The sequence below is a fragment of the Procambarus clarkii genome, chromosome 20, assembly GCF_040958095.1.
Source record: "Procambarus clarkii isolate CNS0578487 chromosome 20, FALCON_Pclarkii_2.0, whole genome shotgun sequence".
Classification (NCBI taxonomy): Eukaryota; Metazoa; Arthropoda; class Malacostraca; order Decapoda; family Cambaridae; genus Procambarus; species Procambarus clarkii.
In genome coordinates, this window is record NC_091169.1 from 49172777 (window position 1) to 49195793 (window position 23017).

The 23017-nt window shown below is 42.3% G+C and overlaps 1 protein-coding gene across 2 annotated transcripts in view; it reads left to right on the top strand.

Moving 5' to 3' along the window:
* The window catches only part of LOC123755287 (progestin and adipoQ receptor family member 4), a 362200-nt gene extending 340260 nt beyond the window's left edge, over positions 1 to 21940 (top strand). For both annotated transcript variants that reach the window (XM_045737747.2, XM_069327934.1), the window contains one exon: positions 17479 to 21940. In XM_045737747.2, coding sequence (XP_045593703.2) covers positions 17479 to 17694 — 216 coding nt within the window. In that variant the 3' untranslated portion in view covers positions 17695 to 21940. The remainder of the gene's footprint in view (positions 1 to 17478) is intronic.
* The last annotated feature ends 1077 nt before the right edge of the window (positions 21941 to 23017 follow it).

Below are 23017 nucleotides of genomic sequence, written 5' to 3' on the forward strand. Positions count from 1 at the left end.
AGGACTCTACGCCTGTAAACATGTCGTTGACATATACAAGAAATAGAATTGGTCCCAGCACCGATCCTTGTGGTACTCCACTTGTTACTGTTCGCCAGTCCGACTTCTCGCCCCTTACCGTAACTCTTTGGCTCCTTCCTATTAGGTAGTTCCTTATCCATGCGTGTGTGTGTGTGTGTGTGTGTGTGTGTGTGTGTGTGTGTGTGTGTGTGTGTGTGTGTGTGTGTGTGTGTGTGTGTGCGTGTGTGCGTGTTAGAAAAATATATGTAGTTGACATATTGGAGAAAAAATTGAGTGGTCAGAAAGGCGGGGGCCAAGAGCTAATAGCTCGATTCTACAGGCACAAATAGTAAATACACACATACACTCTGTGACAGAGCAAATAGAGCCAAGACCCAACCAAAGCTGTTACACAGTCACATCACGAGGAAACCAACAAGTGAAAGAACAGGTGATGAAACTGAGAAGGGTAAGAATGGTTACACAGAGAATGACAAAGAGGTGTGTGAAGAACTCGACAAGAGATTCCAGGTCTACACAATAGAGCAAGGGAAAGTCCCTGAACTAAGAGGGGTGGCGATAAACCAAGCAGACTTGGAAGATATTGAAATTAACAGAGATGAGGTTAGGAGATATCTGCTAGATCTAGGTATGACTAAGGCTGTTTGGACCTGATGGAATCTTACCTTGGATGCTGAAAGAGAAGGCAGAAGCACTCTGCATGCCTCTATCTATGGTGTATAACAAGTCACTGGAAAGAGGAGCCCTACGTAGGGAGTTAGAAGCTCTCTATGTTAGAGCTAACGTAGTCCCAATATACAAAAAGGAAGATAGGCAGGAAGCCTTAATCTACAGGCTGATTAAACCCATGGTTTAATCAGAGATGTAAGATAGCAAAGCAACTAAGTACAAGGGCGTGGAGAAACTATAGAAATAACAGGACATTTGAGAGCAGAGAAAGACACCAGAGAGCCATGAATGAATACGTCAGGATGAGAAGAGAGGCAGAAGAACAATATGAAAATGACATAGCAAGCAAGGCAAAGACGAACCTAAACTGCTGCACAGCTACTTCAGGAGGAAAACAACAGTGAAGGAACAGGTAATGAAACTGAGGATAGGGGCAGACAGATTCACTACAGTCGACACGGATGTGTTCGAGAAACTGAATAAGAAATTCCAGGACGTCTTCACATTAGAGCAAAGAGACGTTCCAGAGATAAGAGAGGTAATAGTTAACCAGGAACCACTAGAAGAGTTGAGATTACTAGTGGGGATGTAAGGAAGCTTTGCTTGAGTTGGATGTGACAAAGGCTATAGGCCCAGATGGAATCTCCCCATGGATACTAAAGGAAGGAACAGAAGCACTGTGCCTGCCACTCTCCATGGTGTGTATTATCACTGGTAACAGGTAAACTGCCCAAAATTTGGAAGACGGGTAATGTAGTCACGATATACAGGAAGGGAGTTAGACAGGAGGCACTGAACTACAGGCCAGTGTCCCTAACCTGCATATCATGCAAGCTGATGGAGAAGATTGTGCGAAAAAATCTAGTAGAACATCTGGAGCGAAAGAACTTTGTAACACATCAGCATGGGTTTAGGGATGGTTGATCCTGACTCACAGGATTAATTGAATTCTGCGACCAGGCAACAAAAATCAGGCATGGAAGAGAGGGGTGGGTAGGCTGTATATTTTTTGATTGCCAGAAAGCCTTTGACAAAGTATCAGACAAGAGACTAGTGCACAAGCTGGAGATGCAGGTAGGAGTGAAAGGGAAGGTACACCATTAAATAATGGAGTACCTAAGCAACAGAAGACAGCGAGTCACTGTGAGGGGTGAGGTCTCAGATTTGCGGGGCGTCACCAGTGGAGTCCCACAGGGATCAGTCCTTGGACCTATTCTGTTTCTGATATATATAAATCTCCCAGAGGGTATAGATTCGTTCCTCTCATTGTTTGCTGATGATGCAAAAATTATGAGGAGGATTAAGACAGGAAGATGGTATGAGGCTGCATGACCTGGACATGACCTGGACAGGACGCCAAACCTGTCTCCTGAAGCCCACATAAAAAGAATAACATCTGCGGCGAATGCGAGGCTAGCTAACATCAGAACTGCCATCAGAAACCTGTGTAGGTAATCTTTCAGAATCTTGTATACCACATACGTAAGACCAATCCTGGAGTATGCGGCCCCAGCATGGAGCCCGTAACTTGTCAAACACAAGACGAATCTGGAAAAAGTTCAGAGGTATGCCACTAGGCTTGTCCCAGAACTAAGAGGCATGCGTTACGAGGAAAGGCTTCGTGAAATGCACCTCACGTCGCTGGAAGACAGGAGTGCTCGGGGAGACATAATCACTTCCTACAAAGTTTTCAGAGGAATTAACAAATAAGGATAAACTGTTTAACACGGGTGGAACACAAACAAGGGAACACAGGTGGAAACTGAGTACCCAAATGAGCCTCAGAGACGTTAGAAATAACTTTTTCAGTGTCAGAGTAGTTAACAGGTGGAATGCCTTAGGCAGTGAGGTGGTGGACGCTGACTCCATACACAGTTTTAAATGTAGATATGATAGAGCCCAGTAGGCTCAGGAATCTGTACACCAGTTGATTGACAGTTGAGAGGCGGGACCAAAGAGCCAGAGCTCAACTCCCGCAAGCACAATTAGGTGAGTACAATTAGGTGAGTAGACTAAGCTGGTAGGTGGGTGCAGGGTCCACAAGGTGGTTGTGGACTAGAGTGGCCGAAGCCACCTGTGTCAGGACACAGGTGGCGTTACACAGGTGCCCAGTGTACTGAGGCTCAGCACATCCAACCCCCCAATAACCGTCTCAGTCACGTTAACTTCTTAACAACCTCGCAGCTCTGGAAAGGATTCGAACCCTGGGCAGCAGAATTACAACAAATACCAAGTATTTTAAAGCTTTTTCGTGCATGACTATGTGCTCCATTTGTGTGTATTTACTAATTGTATTTACTATTTGTGCCTGGAAACTCGAGCGCCACCCTAACCAATCTATTTTTACTTTATTATATCTACTACATATATTTATCTTTAAAACACACACACACACACACACACACACACACACACACACACACACACACACACACACACACACACACACACACACACACACACACACACACACAGATAGGGTAGATAAAGACAGTCTATTTAACACAAGGGGAACACGCACAAGGGGACACAGGTGGAAACTGAGTGCCCAAATGAGCCACAGAGATATTAGAAAGAACTTTTTTAGTGTCAGAGTGGTTGACAAATGGAATGCATTAGGGGGTGATGTGGTGGAGGCTGACTCCATACACAGTTTCAAGTGTAGATATGACAGAGCCCGATAGGCTCAGGAATCTGTACACCTGTTGATTGACGGTTGAGAGGCGGGACCAAAGAGCCAGAGCTCAACCCCCGCAAACACAACTAGGTGACTACAACTAGGTGAGTACACACACAGGGGGAAAGAAAGGATTCAGGGAGCCACAACCCCGAGCCCCACATTTCCAAAGGGGAGCGGGGAACCCTCCACAAGCAACCCAACAGACACAGTGAGAGGAGCACCTCCCCCATCCTCCACCCAATACATGTCCTACCTGCCAAACCCCTGGTGCCCATGGTGCCCACCTTGGGCACCCTCCCCCCTTCCCCAGGATCTCCCTTCTCCCCCACCCCCCCAAGCCCTCCCTAATCCCCCAAGCCCTCCATTCTCCCCCGCCCCCCTTAAACCCTCCTGTATCCCCCACCCTCCTCAGCCCTCTCTTCTTCCTCATCCCCCTTGGCACTCCCTATCCCCCAACCTCCCCCCCCCCCAAGCCCTCCTTCCTATTATGCCCCCCATTCCCCCAAGCCCTCCCTCCTCCCATACCCCCCCTCCCAAGCCTCCCCTTCTCCCACACTCTCCAAAGCCTCCCCCTCTCACCCCCCAAGCCCTCTTTTCTCCCCCCCCCCACAATCCCTCTCTCCTACACCACCCACCCCGTACCAGATCCTCCCAGCCCCCACACACCCTAGATGCCCCAGGTCACCCTTCATAGGCCCTCTCATCCCGGTCCCTCCCTGTTTCCCTGCTTCAGGGGAAGCAATAGGATCTGAGAAAGGACAGAAGAGAGTCAGCTTTAGGATGATGTACTCGAACATAGATGGGATCACCAGCAAGGCAAGTGAACTAAGGGAAAGAGCACAAAACGTGAACCCAGATGGAATTGGACTCACAGAAACAAAACTCTCAGGCATCATAACGAATGCGGTGTTTCCCAGGACTACACTGTAATAAGGAAAGAAATGAAAGGACGGGGAGGAGGTGGAGTGGCCCTACTAATGAGAAAGGAATGGAGCTTCAAGGTCATCCCGGGCTGCGAGGGATTCAGAGACTACATAACAGGCACCATGACATTGGGAGGTCCAAAAGTAGTAGTAGCAGTGATATATAACCCTCCACCAAATGACAGAAGACCAAGACAAGAGTATGACAACAACAACATGGCAGTTAACACTATAATTGAGAAGGCAGTCTCTGCTGCCTGTAGAAATAGATCCCATCTGCTCATCATGGGAGACATCAATCACGGAAGGATAGACTGGGAGAACAAGGAACCGCATGGAGGAGAGGATACATGGAGAGCCAAACCAATGGAGGTGGCAACAAGAAACTTTCTAAGCCAACATGTCAGGGAACCCACTAGGATGAGAGGAAACGATGAACCAGCGAGACTCGACCTAGTCTTCACTCTGAACGACTCCGACATAAAGGAAATCAGCTATGAAGCCTCAGTCAGAATGAGCGACCACAGTGTACTGGCGTTTGAGTATCTGGTTGAGGAAGGGTTATTGAACTCGAGGAGGGGTACTGAAAACAAAAAACTGGCATTCCAAAAGGGAAACTATGAGGAGTTAAGAAAATTCCTAACATATATAACATGGGAAACAGAGCTCAGGGGAAAGACGGCCCAGGACATGATGGACTTCATCACGCACAAGTGCAAGGAAGCGCATGGTTTAATCAGAGATGTAGGCTAGCTAAGCAGCAAAATAAAAGGGCATGGAGAAACTACAGGAATAACAGAACACTTGAGAGCAGAGAAAGATACCTGAGTGCCAGAGAGGCAGAAAGACAATATGAAAATGAAATCGCAAGCAGGGCAAAAACTCAACCTAAATTGTTGCACAGCCACATCAGGAGAAAAACAACAGTAAAGGGACAGGTAATGAATATAAAGATACGGGCGGAAGGATTCATTACAAACGACAAGGAAGTGTGTGAGGAACTAAATAAGAAATTCCAGGAGGTCTCGTAGCCTGGTGGATAGCGCGCAGGACTCGTAATTCTGTGGCGCGGGTTCGATTCCCGCACGAGGCAGAAACAAATGGGCAAAGTTTCTTTCACCCTGAATGCCCCTGTTACCTAGCAGTAAATAGGTACCTGGGAGTTAGTCAGCTGTCACGGGCTGCTTCCTGGGGGTGGAGGCCTGGTCGAGGACCGGGCCGCGGGGACACTAAAGCCCCGAAATCATCTCAAGATAACCTCAAGATAGGTCTTCACCTTAGAGCAAGGAGAGATACCAGAGATAAGAGAAGGAATAGTTAACCAGGAACCACTAGAAGAGTTTGAGATTACCAGTGGGGAAGTAAAGAAGTGTTTACTAGAGTTGGATGTGACAAAGACTATAGGCCCGGATGGAATCTTGTCTTGGATACTAAGGGAAGGAGCAGAAGCACTGTGCCTACCACTCTCCATAGTGTATAACAAATCACTGACAACAGGGGAACTGCCAGAAATTTGGAAGCCAGCTAATGTAGTTCCAATATACAAGAAAGGGGATAGACAGGAGGCACTGAACTACAGGCCAGTGTCCCTAACCTGCATACCATGCAAGCTGATGGAGAAGATTGTGCGAAGAAAGCTAGTGGAACATCTGGAGCGAAAGAACTTTGTAACACAGCTAGTGAAAAAGCTGGAGTGAAAGGGAAGGTACTCCGTTGGATAAGGGAGTACCTAAGTAACAGAAGACAACGAGTCACTGTGAGGGGTGAGATCTCGGATTGGCATGACGTCACAAATGGAGTCCCGCAGGGATCAGTCCTTGGACGAATACTGTTTCTGATATATGTAAATGATCTCCCAGAGGATATAGAATCGTTTCTCTCAATGTTTGCTGATGATGCAAAAATTATGAGGAGGATTGAAACAGAGGATGATAGTTGGAGGCTACAGGACGGCCTAGACAGACTAAATGAATGGTCCAACAAATGGCTGCTAAAGTTTAACCCGAGTAAATGCAAAGTAATGAAAGTAGGCGGTGGAAACAGGAGGCCAGATACAGGATACAGAATAGGAGATTAAGTACTTAATGGAACGGAAAGAGAGAAAGATCTAGGAGTTGATATCACACCAAACCTGTCTCCTGAAGCCCACATAAAAAGAATTACTAAAGAATACATAAATATTACATAAAAAGAATATAATAGCCATAAAAGAATATAATAGCCATAATAGAGAGAGCAGCAACAGAAGCTGCTCTCTCTGTTATATTAATGGTGGCCATGTTGTTTCTTTCATATTACTGTCTGGCTCTTCTGTCATTTGGTGGTGGGCTATATATGACTACTACTATAAATTTTTGTCCTCCAATTGCTATGGTACCTGTTATGTAGTCACTGAAACCTTCAGAGCCCTGAATAACCATCTCCTTAAAACGCCAGTCTTTTCTTATCAGCAAAGCTACACCACCTCCTCTTCTCCCTTTTCTCTCTTTCCTCACTACATAGTAGTACTGCAGAAACACTGCATTTGTTATGGTTTTCGTTAGCTTTGTTTCTGTGAGTGCTATTATGTCTGGATTTTCTTCTAGTATCCATTCTCCAAGTTCACTTGTTTTATTTATAATCCCATCTATGTTAGTGTACATTGCCTTGATGTTCACTTTCTTCTGTTCATTCTCTTGCCCCCTTCTTGCTGAACATTCTGCTGGTAGAGGAAGCTGTTCCATAGGTGTGAAGATCTGTGAGGTGGTTAACAGGGTCTCAGAGGATACTGGGGTGAGGGGCGGGGGGGGGGGTCAGGAGAAGGGGGAACAGGGAGGGAATGGGGTAAGAAAGGAGGGGGAGGGGGAGGGTATGGAATGAAGGGGAGAAAGGGAGAGCGGGAAGGGAGGGAAAGGGGGAGCGGTGGGAGGGGGCATGGTGGGAATGGGGGAGGGGTGACAACGTGGGGTATGGGGTAAGTCTCTTGTCTTGAGTCTCCTGTCTTGAGTCTCCTGTCTTGAGTATCTTGTATTGAGTCTACTGTCTTGAGTCTTCTGTCTTGAGTCTTCTGTCTTGAGTCTCTTGTCTTGAGTCTCCTGTCTTGAGTCTTCTGTCTTGAGTCTCTTGTCTTGAGTTTCCTGTCTTGAGTCTTCTGTCTTGAGTCTCTTGTCTTGAGTCTCCTGTCTTGAGTATCTTGTCTTGAGTCTACTGTCTTGAGTCTCCTGTCTTGAGTATCTTGTCTTGAGTCTACTGTCTTGAGTCTTCTGTCTTGAGTCTTCTGTCTTGAGTCTCTTGTCTTGAGTCTCCTGTCTTGAGTCTTCTGTCTTGAGTCTCTTGTCTGGAGTTTCCTGTCTTGAGTCGTCTGTCTTGAGTCTCTTGTCTTGAGTCTCCTGTCTTGAGTCTCTTGTCTTGAGTCTCTCGTCTTGAGTCTCTTGTCTTGAGTCTCTTGTCTTGAGTCTATTGTCTTGAGTCTCCTGTCTTGAGTCTCTTGTCTTGAGTCTCTTGTCCTGAGTCTACTGTCTTGAGTCTCTTGTCTTGAGTCTACTGTCTTGAGTCTCTTGTCTTGAGTCTCTTGTCTTAAGTCTACTGTCTTGAGTCTCCTGTCTTGAGTCTTCTGTCTTGAATCTCTTGTTTTGAGTCTTCTTCTCTTGAGTCTCTTGTCTTGAGTCTCTTGTCTTGAGTCTCATGTCTTGAGTCTTGTCTTGAGTCTCTTGTCTTGAGTCTCTTGTCTTGAGTCTCTTGTCTTGAGTGTCTTGTCTTGAGTCTACTGTCTTGAGTCTCTTGTCTTGAGTCTCTTGTCTTGAGTCTACTGTCTTAAGTATCTTGTCTTGAGTCTCTTGTCTTGAGTCTCCTGTCTTGAGTCTCCTGTCTTGAGTCTACTGTCTTGAGTCTCTTGTCTTGAGTCTTCTGTCTTGAGTCTCTTGTCTTGAGTCTCTTGTCTTGAGCCTCATGTCTTGAGCCTACTGTCTTGAGTCTCTTGTCTTGAGTCTCTTGTCTTGAGTCTCCTGTCTTGAGTCTACTGTCTTGAGTCTCTTGTCTTGAGTCTCTTGTCTTGAGTCTACTGTCTTGAGTCTCCTGTCTTGAGTCTACTTTCTTGAGTCTCTTGTCTTGAGTCTCTTGTCTTGAGTCTCCTGTCTTGAGTCTCTTGTCTTAAGTCTCCTGTCTTGAGTCTTCTGTCTTGAGTCTACTGTCTTGAGTCTCTAGTCTTGAGTCTCCTGTCTTGAGTCTTCTGTCTTGAGTCTCTTGTCTTGAGTCTCTTGTCTTGAGTCTCTTGTCTTGAGTCTACTGTCTTGACTCTGTTGTCTTGAGTCTCTTGTCTTGAGTCTCTTGTCTTGAGTCTACTGTCTTGAGTCTACTGTCTTGAGTCTACTGTCTTGAGTCTCTTGTCTTGAGTCTCTTGTCTTGAGTCTCCTGTTTTGAGTCTACTATCTTAAGTATTTTGTCTTGAGTCTACTGTCTTGAGTCTTCTGTCTAGAGTCTTCTGTCTTGGGTCTCTTGTCTTGAGTCTCTTGTCTTGAGTCTTCTGTCTTGAGTCTACTGTCTTAAGTCTCCTGTCTTGAGTCTTCTGTCTTGAGTCTTTTGTCTTGAATCTCTTGTCTTGAGTCTCCTGTCTTGAGTCTTCTGTCTTGAGTCTACTGTCTTAAGTCTACTGTCTTGAGTCTCTTGTCTTGAGTCTCTTGTCTTGAGTCTACTGTCTTGAGTCTCCTGTCTTGAGTCTACTTTCTTGAGTCTCTTGTCTTGAGTCTCTTGTCTTGAGTCTCCTGTCTTGAGTCTCTTGTCTTAAGTCTCCTGTCTTGAGTCTTCTGTCTTGAGTCTACTGTCTTGAGTCTCTAGTCTTGAGTCTCCTGTCTTGAGTCTTCTGTCTTGAGTCTCTTGTCTTGAGTCTCTTGTCTTGAGTCTCTTGTCTTGAGTCTACTGTCTTGACTCTGTTGTCTTGAGTCTCTTGTCTTGAGTCTCTTGTCTTGAGTCTACTGTCTTGAGTCTACTGTCTTGAGTCTACTGTCTTGAGTCTCTTGTCTTGAGTCTCTTGTCTTGAGTCTCCTGTTTTGAGTCTACTATCTTAAGTATTTTGTCTTGAGTCTACTGTCTTGAGTCTTCTGTCTAGAGTCTTCTGTCTTGGGTCTCTTGTCTTGAGTCTCTTGTCTTGAGTCTTCTGTCTTGAGTCTACTGTCTTAAGTCTCCTGTCTTGAGTCTTCTGTCTTGAGTCTTTTGTCTTGAATCTCTTGTCTTGAGTCTCCTGTCTTGAGTCTTCTGTCTTGAGTCTACTGTCTTAAGTCTCCTGTCTTGAGTCTTCTGTCTTGAGTCTCCTGTCTTGAGTCTCTTTTCTTGAGTCTCTTGTCTTGAGTCTCTTGTCTTGAGTCTCTTTTCTTGAGTCTTCTGTCTTGAGTCTCTTGTCTTGAGTTTCTTGTCTTGTGTCTCCTGTCTTGAGTCTACTGTATTGAGTCTCTTGTCTTGAGTCTCCGTTTTTGAGTCTCTTGTCTTGAGTCTCTTGTCTTGAGTCTACTGTCTTGAGTCTCCTGTCTTGAGTCTTCTGTCTTGAGTCTCTTGTCTTGAGTTTCTTGTCTTGTGTCTCCTGTCTTGAGTCTTCTTTCTTGAGTCTTCTGTCTTGAGTCTCTTGTCTTGAGTCTCCTGTCTTGAGTCTCTTGTCTTGAGTCTCCTGTCTTGAGTCTCTTGTCTTGAGTCTTCTGTCTTGAGTCTCTTGTCTTGATTCTACTGTCTTGAGTCAATTGTCTTGAGTCTCCTGTCTTCTGTCTATGCCCTTTTCTGATGTGTTTTAGGCTTTGTCTGATAACCTGAAATTATAATTAATAATTTATTTAGTCGGGGACAGGCAGCCTGTGTGTGTATACTCTATGCTTTTATCGAGTTGACCTACTGACACTATGTCACTAAGTTGACCTACTGACCCTCCCCAGGATGCACCCACACAATAGTTGTCCATCTCTCGGGTAGCTATTTACTGCTAGATGAACAGTGGCATTGGGTGAAAAGAAATTTACTCAATCATTTCTTTCCTGCCCGGGGAATCGAACCCGCCATCCCGAAATGAAACATTGTGGTACTATATTCACAATGATTTTCCTGTCACTCTCTTTCTGTTAGGAGGGCTCTTTGCTTTCTATCATTCCTCACCTCTTGGTTTGTTCATTCCGTTATTTTCCTGTTGATTTTGTATTACTGTGGTTTCTGTAGCAGTCTTTCATCTGGTGCCTGATGAAGGGCTTTAGAGAAGTCCATGTACACAATATCAACTGGAAATACTTGCTCTTTGTACTGGTGTAAGACTCCAGAAACCTGAGGTTTGTTCGGCGGGACATGTTTTTGACAACACTGTGCTCGTATTCGGTTTACACGATTGAAACTTTGATTGTGGGTTATTTCTTCCCTTAAAATTATTCCCACAAGCTTGAAGATGTGTGAGGTAAAGCTGGTAGGTCTGTAGTCTCGGCCGCCCCACTTCTATCTTTCTTGAAGATAGCAGTGACATTTACATGTTTCCAATCTTGGGGAATCTATTTTTCTATGGTTTAAGGACTTTCTGAATAAAAGTTTCAGTTGTGGGCACAGTTCAGTTGTGATATTGGATTAAATTCCATCCACAGTCTGTGCATTAGTGTCGTTCACTTTGTTAATATGCTTTAATACCCTCACTTTTCTGTCATTTTTGTTTTGTTTTATGTAGGGATGTTGTCTAATCTTCCTAGTGTAAATACTGATGAACGGTATTAAATTAAATTAAATTAATTTTTTTATTCAGGTAAGGTACATACATACAAGGTAAGATACAAAGTTGATAGATTTATAGATAGGGCTAGTACATACAATGCCTAAAGCCACTATTACGCAAAGCATTTCGGGCAGGAAAAACATTAAAGACTAAAACTTAATACTAATTGAGTTTAAAGTATAAAATGTGTTGAGAACAAATAAAAATAAAAAAAGAAAGGGGGGAACATGGCTGAAAATGCAGCACAAATACAATTAGGTTGACAAACAGCGTTGTTTAAAAAAAACAGACATGGGTTGACAATAGAGGGGTAAGGTAGGTTACAGGGAATTTATTAGGTAGTGCTTCGTTTTTATCTTAAACTGGTTGAGAGAGGTACAGTCTTTAACATGGTTGGGAAGGTCATTCCACATTCTGGGTCCCTTGATTTGTAGAGCAATTCTAGTTTGATTAAGTCGTACTCTTGGAATATCAAAACTGTATTTGTTTCTGGTGTGGTGCTTATGGGTTCTGTTACAACCTTCAATGAAGCTTTTGAGGTCAGGATTGGCATTACAGTTCAGCGTTTTATATATGTATAATACACGTGAGAGAATGTGCAGTGACTTAATATCTAACATATTCAGAGTGTTCATTTAGAGTGTCAGCTGCTGCTTTATTTGTCAGTTATAAATTGGCTGATCACATCTTTAAAGGTCCTGTTGTGACTTTTGTCTTGGTTGATCACCTTTCAAAGTCCTGCCATGACATTGCCTTGATTTCATGCTTTGTATTCATAGTATGCAAAGACGGAACTGGGACCTACCTCGATGTTTTTGAGCATTTTCTATATTAGTCTCCTCGGGCAGATCTGCTTATCTTGGTGGCTACATCCAGTAATCTCTCAGGTGTCACATAATCTGTGATTCTTGGTGGACTGATACATCTCTCAGAGATTCAGTTTCGTTATTAGAGCTCTTTATATTTATTTTCTCATCCAAGCAGCCCTTTTCCGTTTTCGTCCTTCTTGGCCTGTGTTTACGTGCAAATTCTGAGATGACAGTTATCCCATGATGCTTTATTGTGTTAATCTTTCTTATCATCTCCCATATTTCCATCTTTATCATGAAAGTAAGCATTTCCCTCCAGGACGTATTTTGTGTTTCTTCTCAGACTTTGTTATAGTCACCTTGAAAGTAAGCATAATAGTTATCATCTGTGACCATTCTGTGGTTTTTTTTTTGACTGTATTCCACCTTAGTGGTCATTTATAGAGAAAAACGTCTCTTCTCCCGGGGCTTGATCGAACATGCCCTTTTCCATTCTTAGCACAACATCAAGAATGCTGTTACCTCGGGTAGGATCTGTCGTGTGATGAATAAAGAGGTAGTCCTGAGTATATGATATATATGTATATATATGATCAATAATACCTGCTTGATGGGGTTCTGGGAGTTTTTCTACTCCCCAAGCCTGGCCCGAGGCCAGCCTTAATATAGCCTGGCCTAGCCTGACAATGACATAGATGATAATATTACACACCACATCATTCAATTTCCAGATGACACAAAGATTTACGATAAAGTAGAAAGGGACAATGATATCAAGGTCTTGCATAAGGATTAACATGAACTCCGCAAATGATCGGAAGACTGGCAAATGCTTTTTAATATAAAAAAATGCTAGATGTTGCATGTGGGACAACAATGCACATTGCATTTACCAAATCAACAACATAGATTTGCAGCAGATTGATGAAAAAAAGGTCCTTGGACTCAGAATCCACCAATCTCTGAAAATTGCGTAAGTCGGAGTTGCAGTAAAAAAAAAAATTAGGAATAGGCAAACGAATCTTTGATTTCAAAGAAAAGAAGGTAGTTATTTGACTGTGTAAATTCTGGCGTGGCCCCCATTTGGGGTATTTTATCCAAGCATGGAGGCCTCATCTTCAGAAAGACGTATCTGCTTTGGAGAAAGTTCAACACCAAGCGACAAAAATTATTTCAAAACTAAGTAGACTCTTATACCAGGAACGGTTGAGGGGCCACAGGCCTAACAACATTGCAAACCAAACCTAACACGGCTGACCTCAGCAGAACTTTTAAAATACTGAACAACTTGGAGGATATTGATCCAGACCATTCTTTAAAAGGTACAGGAGCCTCAAGATCAGCAAGCCACACTGAAGGAGATACTTTCAACCATACAGGATATAAACCCATGAAACTACCTACCCGCTGAAGCAGTAAATGCCAAAACACTGCTGCATTTTAAGATCCAGCTGGATAAAATCATCAGGACAAATGGGGGGACCTTTGACAACCTGCTATCTTCCTGTCCTCATCGAGGCCACTAGAGAGATTGTGGGCCTCAGGTAAAATCAGATATTAATTATATCACTTAACTCAACACAATTTGGTTGTGTTGAGTTAATTGATGAGTTAAATGTCGCATGCAGAGTTTACTAATATAACACCTTAATTAAGAAGATCATTCAACACTTAGTGTTGGAGCTATTTTACAACAATTTCTGAAATAGAATTAATAAAAATAATATATGCAGCACGTTTAGACATACTGGAGTAAAAGATATGGTAAGATGCAGAATTGATAAAACACTCCTTTAATGCCATTAATCAGTAAAACACTTCAACTACTGGGACCGGCTCAAAGCACTCAACTGTACTTTTTGGAATCGAGACTCGTGAAACATCTCATACACATGGTAGATACTGGACGGTTAGGTGCCAAACCTGCACAATAGAATTACAACATATAAGAGTAAGAAATATGGTTGGAAGCATAAAGAGTTGCGTGGTGACCGCCGGCCAGGTCGGACGTTCCTGAGGTCTCTCCGCTTCTGGCTAGTGTTTACGTTGGGTGATCGCTTGTTTACCCTGCTGGTGGTGGTTTGCCACTGACAGGGTAACGTTTGCTTAGCCATGGGGTCGTCTCGCCCTCCAATGACGAGGACGCTGTCAGCTGGTCTGGCGTTTACGGTGCCAGTGGACCATCCATTGGTTGGTGTCGCCCTAGTGAACGTGCTGCATGTGGAGCTGTCGGACCTGGTGGGCCACCCAGCTGCTTCAGGGCCACCGTGCTGTAGTCAAGTTCCGCCTCCAGGCTGCCTTTCAGGCGTTTCTCGAGCGGTGTGAGGGGCGTGTTTACCCTCTCCCTGATACTGCTGGCTCCGTTAAGGTAGTGAATCTCAGTGTCACCTTGACGTCTGTGACGGTGCATGGTGCCCCCTTCGAATTTCAGGACGACTTTTTAACCTCCTGTTTCGAACGGTTTGGGGCTGTGTTAAGTGTTCGATGGAATAAGGTCGTTGCCGGGCACTGTGTTGGTATGCTTGACGGCTCCCGCACCCTGACGATGTCGCTGAAGTGTAGTGTACCATCGTCGATATCCGTGTTGGGTTACACGCTCCGCTGCCAGTACCGGGGTCAACCGCGCACCTGTTATCGGTGTGGTCACGAGGGTCATCTGGCTGCGGCGTGCGACGTGTGAGCAACTGGTCGGGTGCATGTTCTTCGTGCGGAGGATTTTCCGCCCCTGTTGCGTTCGGACGGTGTGGGTGCTGTGCCTGAGGCGCCTGACTGCCTGTCTGCTGCTCCGTCTGTTGAGGAGAGTTCTCTGGCCCGTGCGACACGTCAGGTGCCTGCTGTGACCCCTGGGGTTGTTGAGCTGGTGTGTGAGGGTGACGGGGCGTCGCCTGCGCTGCGTGTAGTGAAGGGTGTCCCGGTGGAGGTTCATGTCCCACCCCCGCCTGTGGCTGTGGTAACGGCTCCCGGGGACGCGGGTTCTGCTGTTTGGGAGGGGGTGCTTCGGCAAGGTGAAGTGCCTGCCGTGCCTGTGTGTGTTAACGACTGTAGTTCTGCTCTTTCCATTCCTTTGCAGAAGCGTGCATGTCGGTGTTCTGAGGCTGTTTCCGTGGATGATGTAGACAGTGTGGGTGATGTGGCCTCTGTGGACTCTTCGCACGGTGCGGGTGTGGCCTGTGTGGATGTAAAGATGGTGGCTGTGCCTGCGGAGGGGCCTGCTGGGCGTGGTGTGGTGCAGCCTGTCTCGAAGCGTTCGCGGCGGGCTCGGAGTGTGTCTCCCCTTCGTGGTGTGCCTTGGGACGAGGTGGGGGAGTATGGTGCTCAGCTGGCGTCCCTCGCCGTGGATGATGGTGCTGTGCGGGGCTCCGAAGTTGCTACCTGTGTCCCCCTTCCTGTGTCACCTGCTGTTGGATCCCCACAGTGGGGGGTTGTCCCTGATGATCGGGACCTCATCGTGATGTTGCGGAAAGATGTGCGCCGGGGGCCTCGGCTCCTGTGCCCTGTGGTGGGGTCGCTGCCGCGCCTGCATCCCCTGCTGTTCCCCCTCCTTCATTGCCCCGGTCTGGTGGTTGCCTAGTCCCATCTGCTGGGGTCGTGCCCTGTGAGGGTCCGGAGTTGGGCCCTTATCGGGATGCCCGGGTGCTTCCGATCCCATGGTGCTCGTCCACTATCTGGGTATCCTCTGAGAAGGTGTTTGTTTATAGGGTGCCGGATAGGATGTCTCAGCCGAGGGTACTGCCTGATGGCCGGCTGCCCGCCGACCTGTGGGTGATTTGGGAAGCGTACTGCTTGCGCTTTCCGATACGCAAGTTTCCGGAGAAGTATTAGTTCCCATCTTGCGCACAGGGTTACGCCGTGCCTGGATCAGCTGCCGCCGTGACCACGACTCCCCACCCCCCCCTGTGTGGGGAGTCTCCCTCTATCGTTCGCCTCTGTTTTCGTCGCCACTCCTCTCTCTACGGCCCATCACATCTACCGCTTTTGACTTTCTTCTCCTCCTCACCATCAACGCGTCTCCTTACATCTGTCCTGGTGCAGTCATCGGGAGGGTTACCCCTTCATGCAAACTGCACCTATTCTCAAGAAGAAGAAGGAAGCATAAAATAATTACAATGCCGGTTGCCACAAACAGTGTAAACACCTGAGGCCAGTGACTCTTAAATCTCCTGTCAACGAATATAAGAAATATAACTATAAATAACTGTGGAAGGTTTCAAGACGGAACTTCAAATTGTGTTGGAGTTATCGAATTAGCCTGGCTGTAATAGCTAAGTGGGCACTTTGACATCAAAGACAGGGGTTTCTGGGGTTCTTCTACTCCCGAGCCCAGGCTGAGGCTAGGCTCGAGGTATCTATATATTGTTTGGTTAACAGGGGCATCAGGTAAAAGAAATTTACCCAAATGTCTGTATCCTGCTGCTGGAATCAAACCCTGTATTATTATTTGGGACAATATTTGTTGACATTTTTACATGCGGCTGCTTCCTCATTAGGCTGACAGTAATTATTTATTCACTTAATTTTATAAAGATACGTTTACTATGAGTAAACAACTGTTTAATGACTTATGATTCATCATCAGTACATCTAAGTGACACATCTCCCACAGTAAGCATCTATGCCAGTTGTGTGACACATCTCCCACAGTAAGCATCTATGCCAGTTGTGTGACACATCTCCCACAGTAAGCATCTATGCCAGTTGTTGTGTGACACTGTTCCCACAGTTAGCATCTATGCCAGTTGTTGTGTGATACTGCTCCCACAGTTAGCATCTATGCCAGTTGTTGTGTGATACTGCTCCCACAGTTAGCATCTATGCCAGTTGTTGTGTGATACTGCTCCCACAGTTAGCATCTATGCCAGTTGTTGTGTGATACTGCTCCCACAGTTAGCATCTATGCCAGTTGTTGTGTGATACTGCTCCCACAGTTAGCATCTATGCCAGTTGTTGTTTGACACTGCTCCCACAGTAAGCATCTATGCCAGTTGTGTGACACTGCTCCCACAATTAGCATCTATGCCCGTTGTTGTGTAACACTGCTCCCACAGTAAGCATCTATGCCAGTTGTGTAACACTGCTCCCACAGTAAGCATCTATGCCAGTTGTTGTCAACCATAGAAGCGATGATGTTTGGCATTTAAGTGCATGCACAGTTTTCCCCACTCTGCTTGCATACACACTACCCTGAGCATGTGCAGGTACAAGGGGTTCCACTTGTACAAGTATAAACAGTAATGTACACATAGATACCAGTACTGTAGTTGCCCAGACTAGTGACCAGGGACCAGGAAGGAGTCGTGAGTGAGTACAGATCAGGCCGCTTGTAATTATTTTTGATCTTATTTATTAACACGTGTTTTTAAAATGCTGTACATATACCGTACAGCATTTGATTTATTTTGCACAAAATAAATTAATAAATAAAAAATATATATATATATATATATATATATATATATATATATATATATATACTGTATATATATATATATGTATATATATATATGTATATATATATATATATATATATATATATATATATATATATATATATATATATATATATATATATATATATATATATATATATATATATAATATATAATATATATAACACACACACACTGTATATGCTTCTTATGCTATTTCTTAAATGATCCACTTTATCAACAGGATTTGTTGGCGGTGCTTGGTGGATTCGTTGGGGCTCTGCGTGTGCCGGAGAAGTGGGTTCCGGGACGCCTGGACTTGCTGGCCAACTCTCACCACATCATGCACGTAGTGGTGGTGTATGCTGTCTACCACCTGCACCAAGGCGCTGTGCTCGACTTGGTCTGGTTGTCAGGGAACACAACCTGTCTACTTGCTGATGCCCAAAGTATTCTGTAGAGATTGTATGGTGTTTTATCAAAGTATCAACCTGCACTCATCTGCCATAACACCCTCATGCCAACACTTTTCTTAAATTTGTTACAAATGGTTGTCAATGACAGTATACAGAGTTTTTTGAAATTTTAGATATGTTGATGTTCTTGACAAAACAGTGATTATCTGTAACATCAAATATTAATGTCTGTAGTACCCTGTTAAAGGTTGATATTGAGTATTTGAAACAAACTAATAAAATTAATTTTTAAAATAGTAAAAAATTGAAAATATACTGTATTTACTGAGCTTTTAGGTAATAAAGGCTATGATCTGTAACCATTTGCTTAATTGATGCACACATTTATCATTTTCATTAGAAAAGCTGCCATTATTAAAATATCCACCATTTTGTTTGTAGAATACAATATTAGAAAACATAGACCATTATTATTTATTTTAATTAGACATTCGTAATGTTGGTGGTTTCATATTCTTGTCAACTATGTTAGTCCAGGGTTGTTTAGTCTAAGATTCCACAAACCCATAGTCACTAGTCCTTAATGAATCATTCCTTAGGTCAACAGAAATGTACACTGCAGAGTAATTTATCCAGATAGCTCATATCAGTAATGTATTCTATTAAAGCCCTATTTAAAGCAACTTCATCTGTCCATTTAAACTATCAGCTTTCTGGATCTATTGATGCTGCATAATTATAGGTTCCTCACTAGAATAACTAGAAAGTATTATTTGGTCTCTCATGCTTTCAGCAAAGATATTATGTAAGAAGATGCATCACTCAGCATTTCATGTACATAATTTATAGTACGCCATTGTGCCATCTTGCAGCAACATTTTAAATAATGGTGGTAAGGTTTTATTCCCACCACAGCACTAGAAACAGCAGTGACTAACAGGTGTATTGTGGTAACGTACAGGAATGTGTTATTTCAGTTGAGATATTAGCAAAAGTAGTGGTGTTGAACATTTTTAATAGGCAAGGGGAAACTTGTGAATGCACGCTTTCTCGCTTCTCCGAAAGGATTGCCACGCTAGGTTCGTTGACTGTTGTATATAAACAGTTAAGCCTGACTTTGATTAACAAGAAATAGTGTCATTCTTGTGATGGCTTAAGAATACAATACTGTATTGTAATTATTTTTGGAATATGGTAAAATAGAGAATGCAAAATTTCTGGAAGTCATGTCCATATTTTATGCTAAAGAAAGCGAGAACAGAATTGTATGAGTCCTCTTAATAATGCCTAGTAATTTGTCTTTTAGGCAGACACGAAGCACAAAGTTGTTGCATAAACAAGATAACTTTCACTGTATTTCTCCCCTGACTGTATTTCTTTCCTTAATTTTTTTTCATTTGTCAATCCATATATTAAAAATAAATAGCACAACCATTAAGGCATAACTATAGGAAAGCGTTAGTAAGTGTGCAAGAACAGGACAAGGCATCTGAACACTTGCTGAGCTTCAGGCAACTTGTTGCTCTGGTGCACAGGTATCTGCACTTGACATGTGTACTTCCATGTACAGTACACAAAATAAATTTTTTGTTCGCTCATTTTTGTTTTGGAATATAAATTGCGGGTATGTAATTTGCTGTATGCTTAGCCCATATATAAGTTTGTGAAGCACTCATGATCTAACTTCTAAACTGACTTGAGAGTTTTTGTAAATGAGAACCGAGTAATTTGTGGACATCCAAGAGTTGTGATGTCAACATCGTTTGAGTCAGCAGGGTTCTGTACCACATGCCCTCCATTGTAACACAAATAATTATAATATAGTACAGTATACATATTGCCAAAAATTACCTTCAGATTAAAAAGATGTGTGTGTGTACTTTCAGGTGAAAAATTTACATTGGTACTGATTGAGAATGAACTGTCATTCTGTGTTTTAAGCTTTGCAAGTTATTTGATTGTGCTGCTTTACTTTAAAATTCTGAGATTGTGAATATCGTATGGCATAACAGCAAAGTCAAAACTTAAGACATTGGAGCTTGCTCTGTAAGAATTATATGGGATATGGGTATTTTATATGTTATCAGTAAACTATGTATATTCACAAATTCAATTGTAAGGATGAAAGTGGATATTTCAAATGATAGCACTAGGTGTGAATAGGAAAAAAAAATCCATAAATTTAGCAAAATGTTGTTCTAGTTTGTCTTTAGGCACTTACTTTCAAAATTAGAAAACCTTTATCGTTTCCTGGATTCTTTAACAGTTAGAAAACTGCCATAAATTTGAGAAAATTCAAAGAAAACTTGAGACATTCCACTGTAGATGCTTAGAACAGATAGTATTCATCACGCAAACTTCTCAATTTGGCCTCTCACATTATAGAGAATGCTTGAACAAATACAGGTTGTTAGGCAATAATTTAAGTAAAGTGGCCTAATAATAATATAATATTAGATTTACAAAAAAAATCTTACTCATGGTCTAATTACAATGTTTGCACAGTTGCTACAGTATTTAGATTTTTTTAAGCCACTAATTATTCAGCGTTTGAGGCGAGGCCTCCCATATGCTGCCACCATTAAATTCAATCACCTACTGTAAATAAATCATGCCCTGCCTCTATGGCAACACCAAGAGCACAGTTACACAGGCACCAATGGTTATATGCCGAGCGGTGCATCTTGCAATGTATAATTTTTTCACACAGTACTAAGATTCACTGACAATTCATTTACATTACCAGTGACTTTATATACTTTGTAATTCATGTTGTTTTAAAATGAACAAAATGCACTTAAAATATTTTGAAAGTTAGTCAAGGTTACATAACTAAATATTACTAGTCAAACTGTGTAAATCAGGCACAAAACTCCTAATTTTGAATTCACTGATAATTCATTTACATTACCAGTGACTTTATATACTTTGTGATGCATGTTGTTTTTAAATGAACAAAATGCACTTAAAATATCTTGAAAGTTAGTTAAGGGTACATAACTAAATATTACTAGTCAAACTGTATCAATCAGGCACAAAACTACAAATTTTCTTAATTTTGATTATCTAGATCTTGACCTTTTATTTCAAACAGGTGTTATTGTACTTGAATATTCTATGCATGCAAATCTGTTATCTTTTGATTCTGAAGATACAGTAGTCAGTATTTCATAAATTAGTTAATTGTAAAAATAATGTTCTGAAGTATAATGTTAATCATCATTATAATACAACTTGTGTTTAAGATCAGTTTGTCATCATGCATGTATAAGGAAAACATTCCTATTATAATGAAAGCATTTAATTTGTCAATATTTTACACATAGGGCCTAAAAACACAGTATTTAGTCAGATTTTTTAGGCTTATATACTATATTTCTTGTTCTAAAATTTGATTGTGTAAATTTTGAGAAGCAAAATCTTTGCTTTAATCTGAACCTTAATGTATTTTCTATGTTTTTGCTGCTGACAAAAGTGTTTGAAAACTATATATAAAGTACAATGTACTTTAAATGATTTATTTTACTCTATAATTCTTAGTATAATACTTATGATTGAGTAAATTTTCAACATAAGGCCACTTAGCTCAGAGCTAGTGATAGTCATAATGACCTTCCTCATCCTAAAAAGTAGTACTGTACCTTACATTATTTGTTCAACTTTAGATCAATAGCTCATAAAATATGCCAGTGAAAGCTATTTTCAATGAGCACAATAATACAGTATTAAATTATTTTTAGCATAATGTAGTTTCAGTATTGGAGTCCTCTGTAGCATTTTGTTAAGGTATCTGAAGATGTAAGATTTTACCATTGCAGTTACAACCTTATATTGCAACAAATATCATGCTGATACATTTGTTATTAATTAGAATACCATATACTGTACAGTATATCAGTTTTCCCTGTCATATTTAGAGCATTTTATGTATATTATTATAGTATATTTGTCTTGATAAGGATTTGGGGAGTTTCTGAACCATCTTTTTTTTTTTTAGCTGATATGGTTTAGTTTTTGAACATTTTAAATTTTGACATCAATTTTTCTTTTGTAGCTTAAAATTTTAATAAGTTATTTGTTAATTGCTAAGAAATATTATCAGATTTCAAGTGAACTCAATTATGCAGAATTGATGAAGGTATTTTGATGATAAAAATGATATGGCTGTCCTGTACTGAAGAACGTTATACAACTCAAGCCATGTATTTAATAACGTAAGTTTGTTATTTATCCAACACTTGTATATTGTGATGCATTTATTACACTAGCATATTTGTTAATTGTGTGAAATGTGTTATTCAAACCCCTGAACTGTTTTTCTGCTGGCAGAAAGGACACCAAATTTTGCATTTAAAGGCTCTTCTTATATCTTCAAACTGTACAGTGATTTCAACTTAGCATAAAATGCATGCATGGCACCCGGGCTTAGTCTGTGTTGACAGTTTGGTCATAAGGTCATGTTATGGCCTCTTGTGGTATGCTGATTTTCTCTCTCTTAGGTTTTGGGCTCATATCAGGTTATCCCTTCTCGCCTAGAACTGTGTTTGCTATCATATATGACAAATGATTTTAGCTATAATAGAAATATTTTTTTTATATTTATTTGTAAATATATACTGTGTGTGTGTGTGTGTGTGTGTGTGTGTGTGTGTGTGTGTGTGTGTGTACTCACCTAGTTGTGATTGCAGGGATTGAGCTCTGGCTCTTTGGTCCCCGCCTCTCAACTGTCAATAAACTGGTGTACAGATTTCTGAGCCTACTGGGCTCTATCATATCTATATTTGAAACTGTGTATGGAGTCAGCCTCCACCACATCACTGCCTAGTGCATTCCACCTGTTAACTGCTCTGACACTGAAAAAATAACGTTATAAATTCTTTATACCCTTGTGGCTCATTTGGGTACTCAGTTTCCATCTGTGTCCTCTTGTTCATGTACCACCCATGTTAAACAGTTTATCTTTATCTACCCTGTCAATTCCTTTGAGAATTTTGTAGATAGTGATCATGTCTCCTCTTACTTTTCTGTCTTCCAATGTCGTGAGGTGCGTTTCACACGGCCTTTCCTCATAACTCATGCCTCTTAGTTCTAGGACTAGCCTAGTGGCTTACCTCTTAACTTTTTCAAGCTTTGCCTTGTGCTTGATAAGGTACGGGCTCCATGCTGGAGCCTCATACTCATGGATTGGTCTTACATATGTGGTATACAAGGTTCTGAATGATTTCTTACACAGGTTCCTGAAGGCAGTTTTGATGTTAGCCAGCCTTGCATACCCTGCAGATGTTATTCTTTTGATGAGGGCTTCAGGTGACAGGTTTGGTATGATATCAACTCCTAGATCTTTCTCTCTGTCCGTTTCATGAAGGA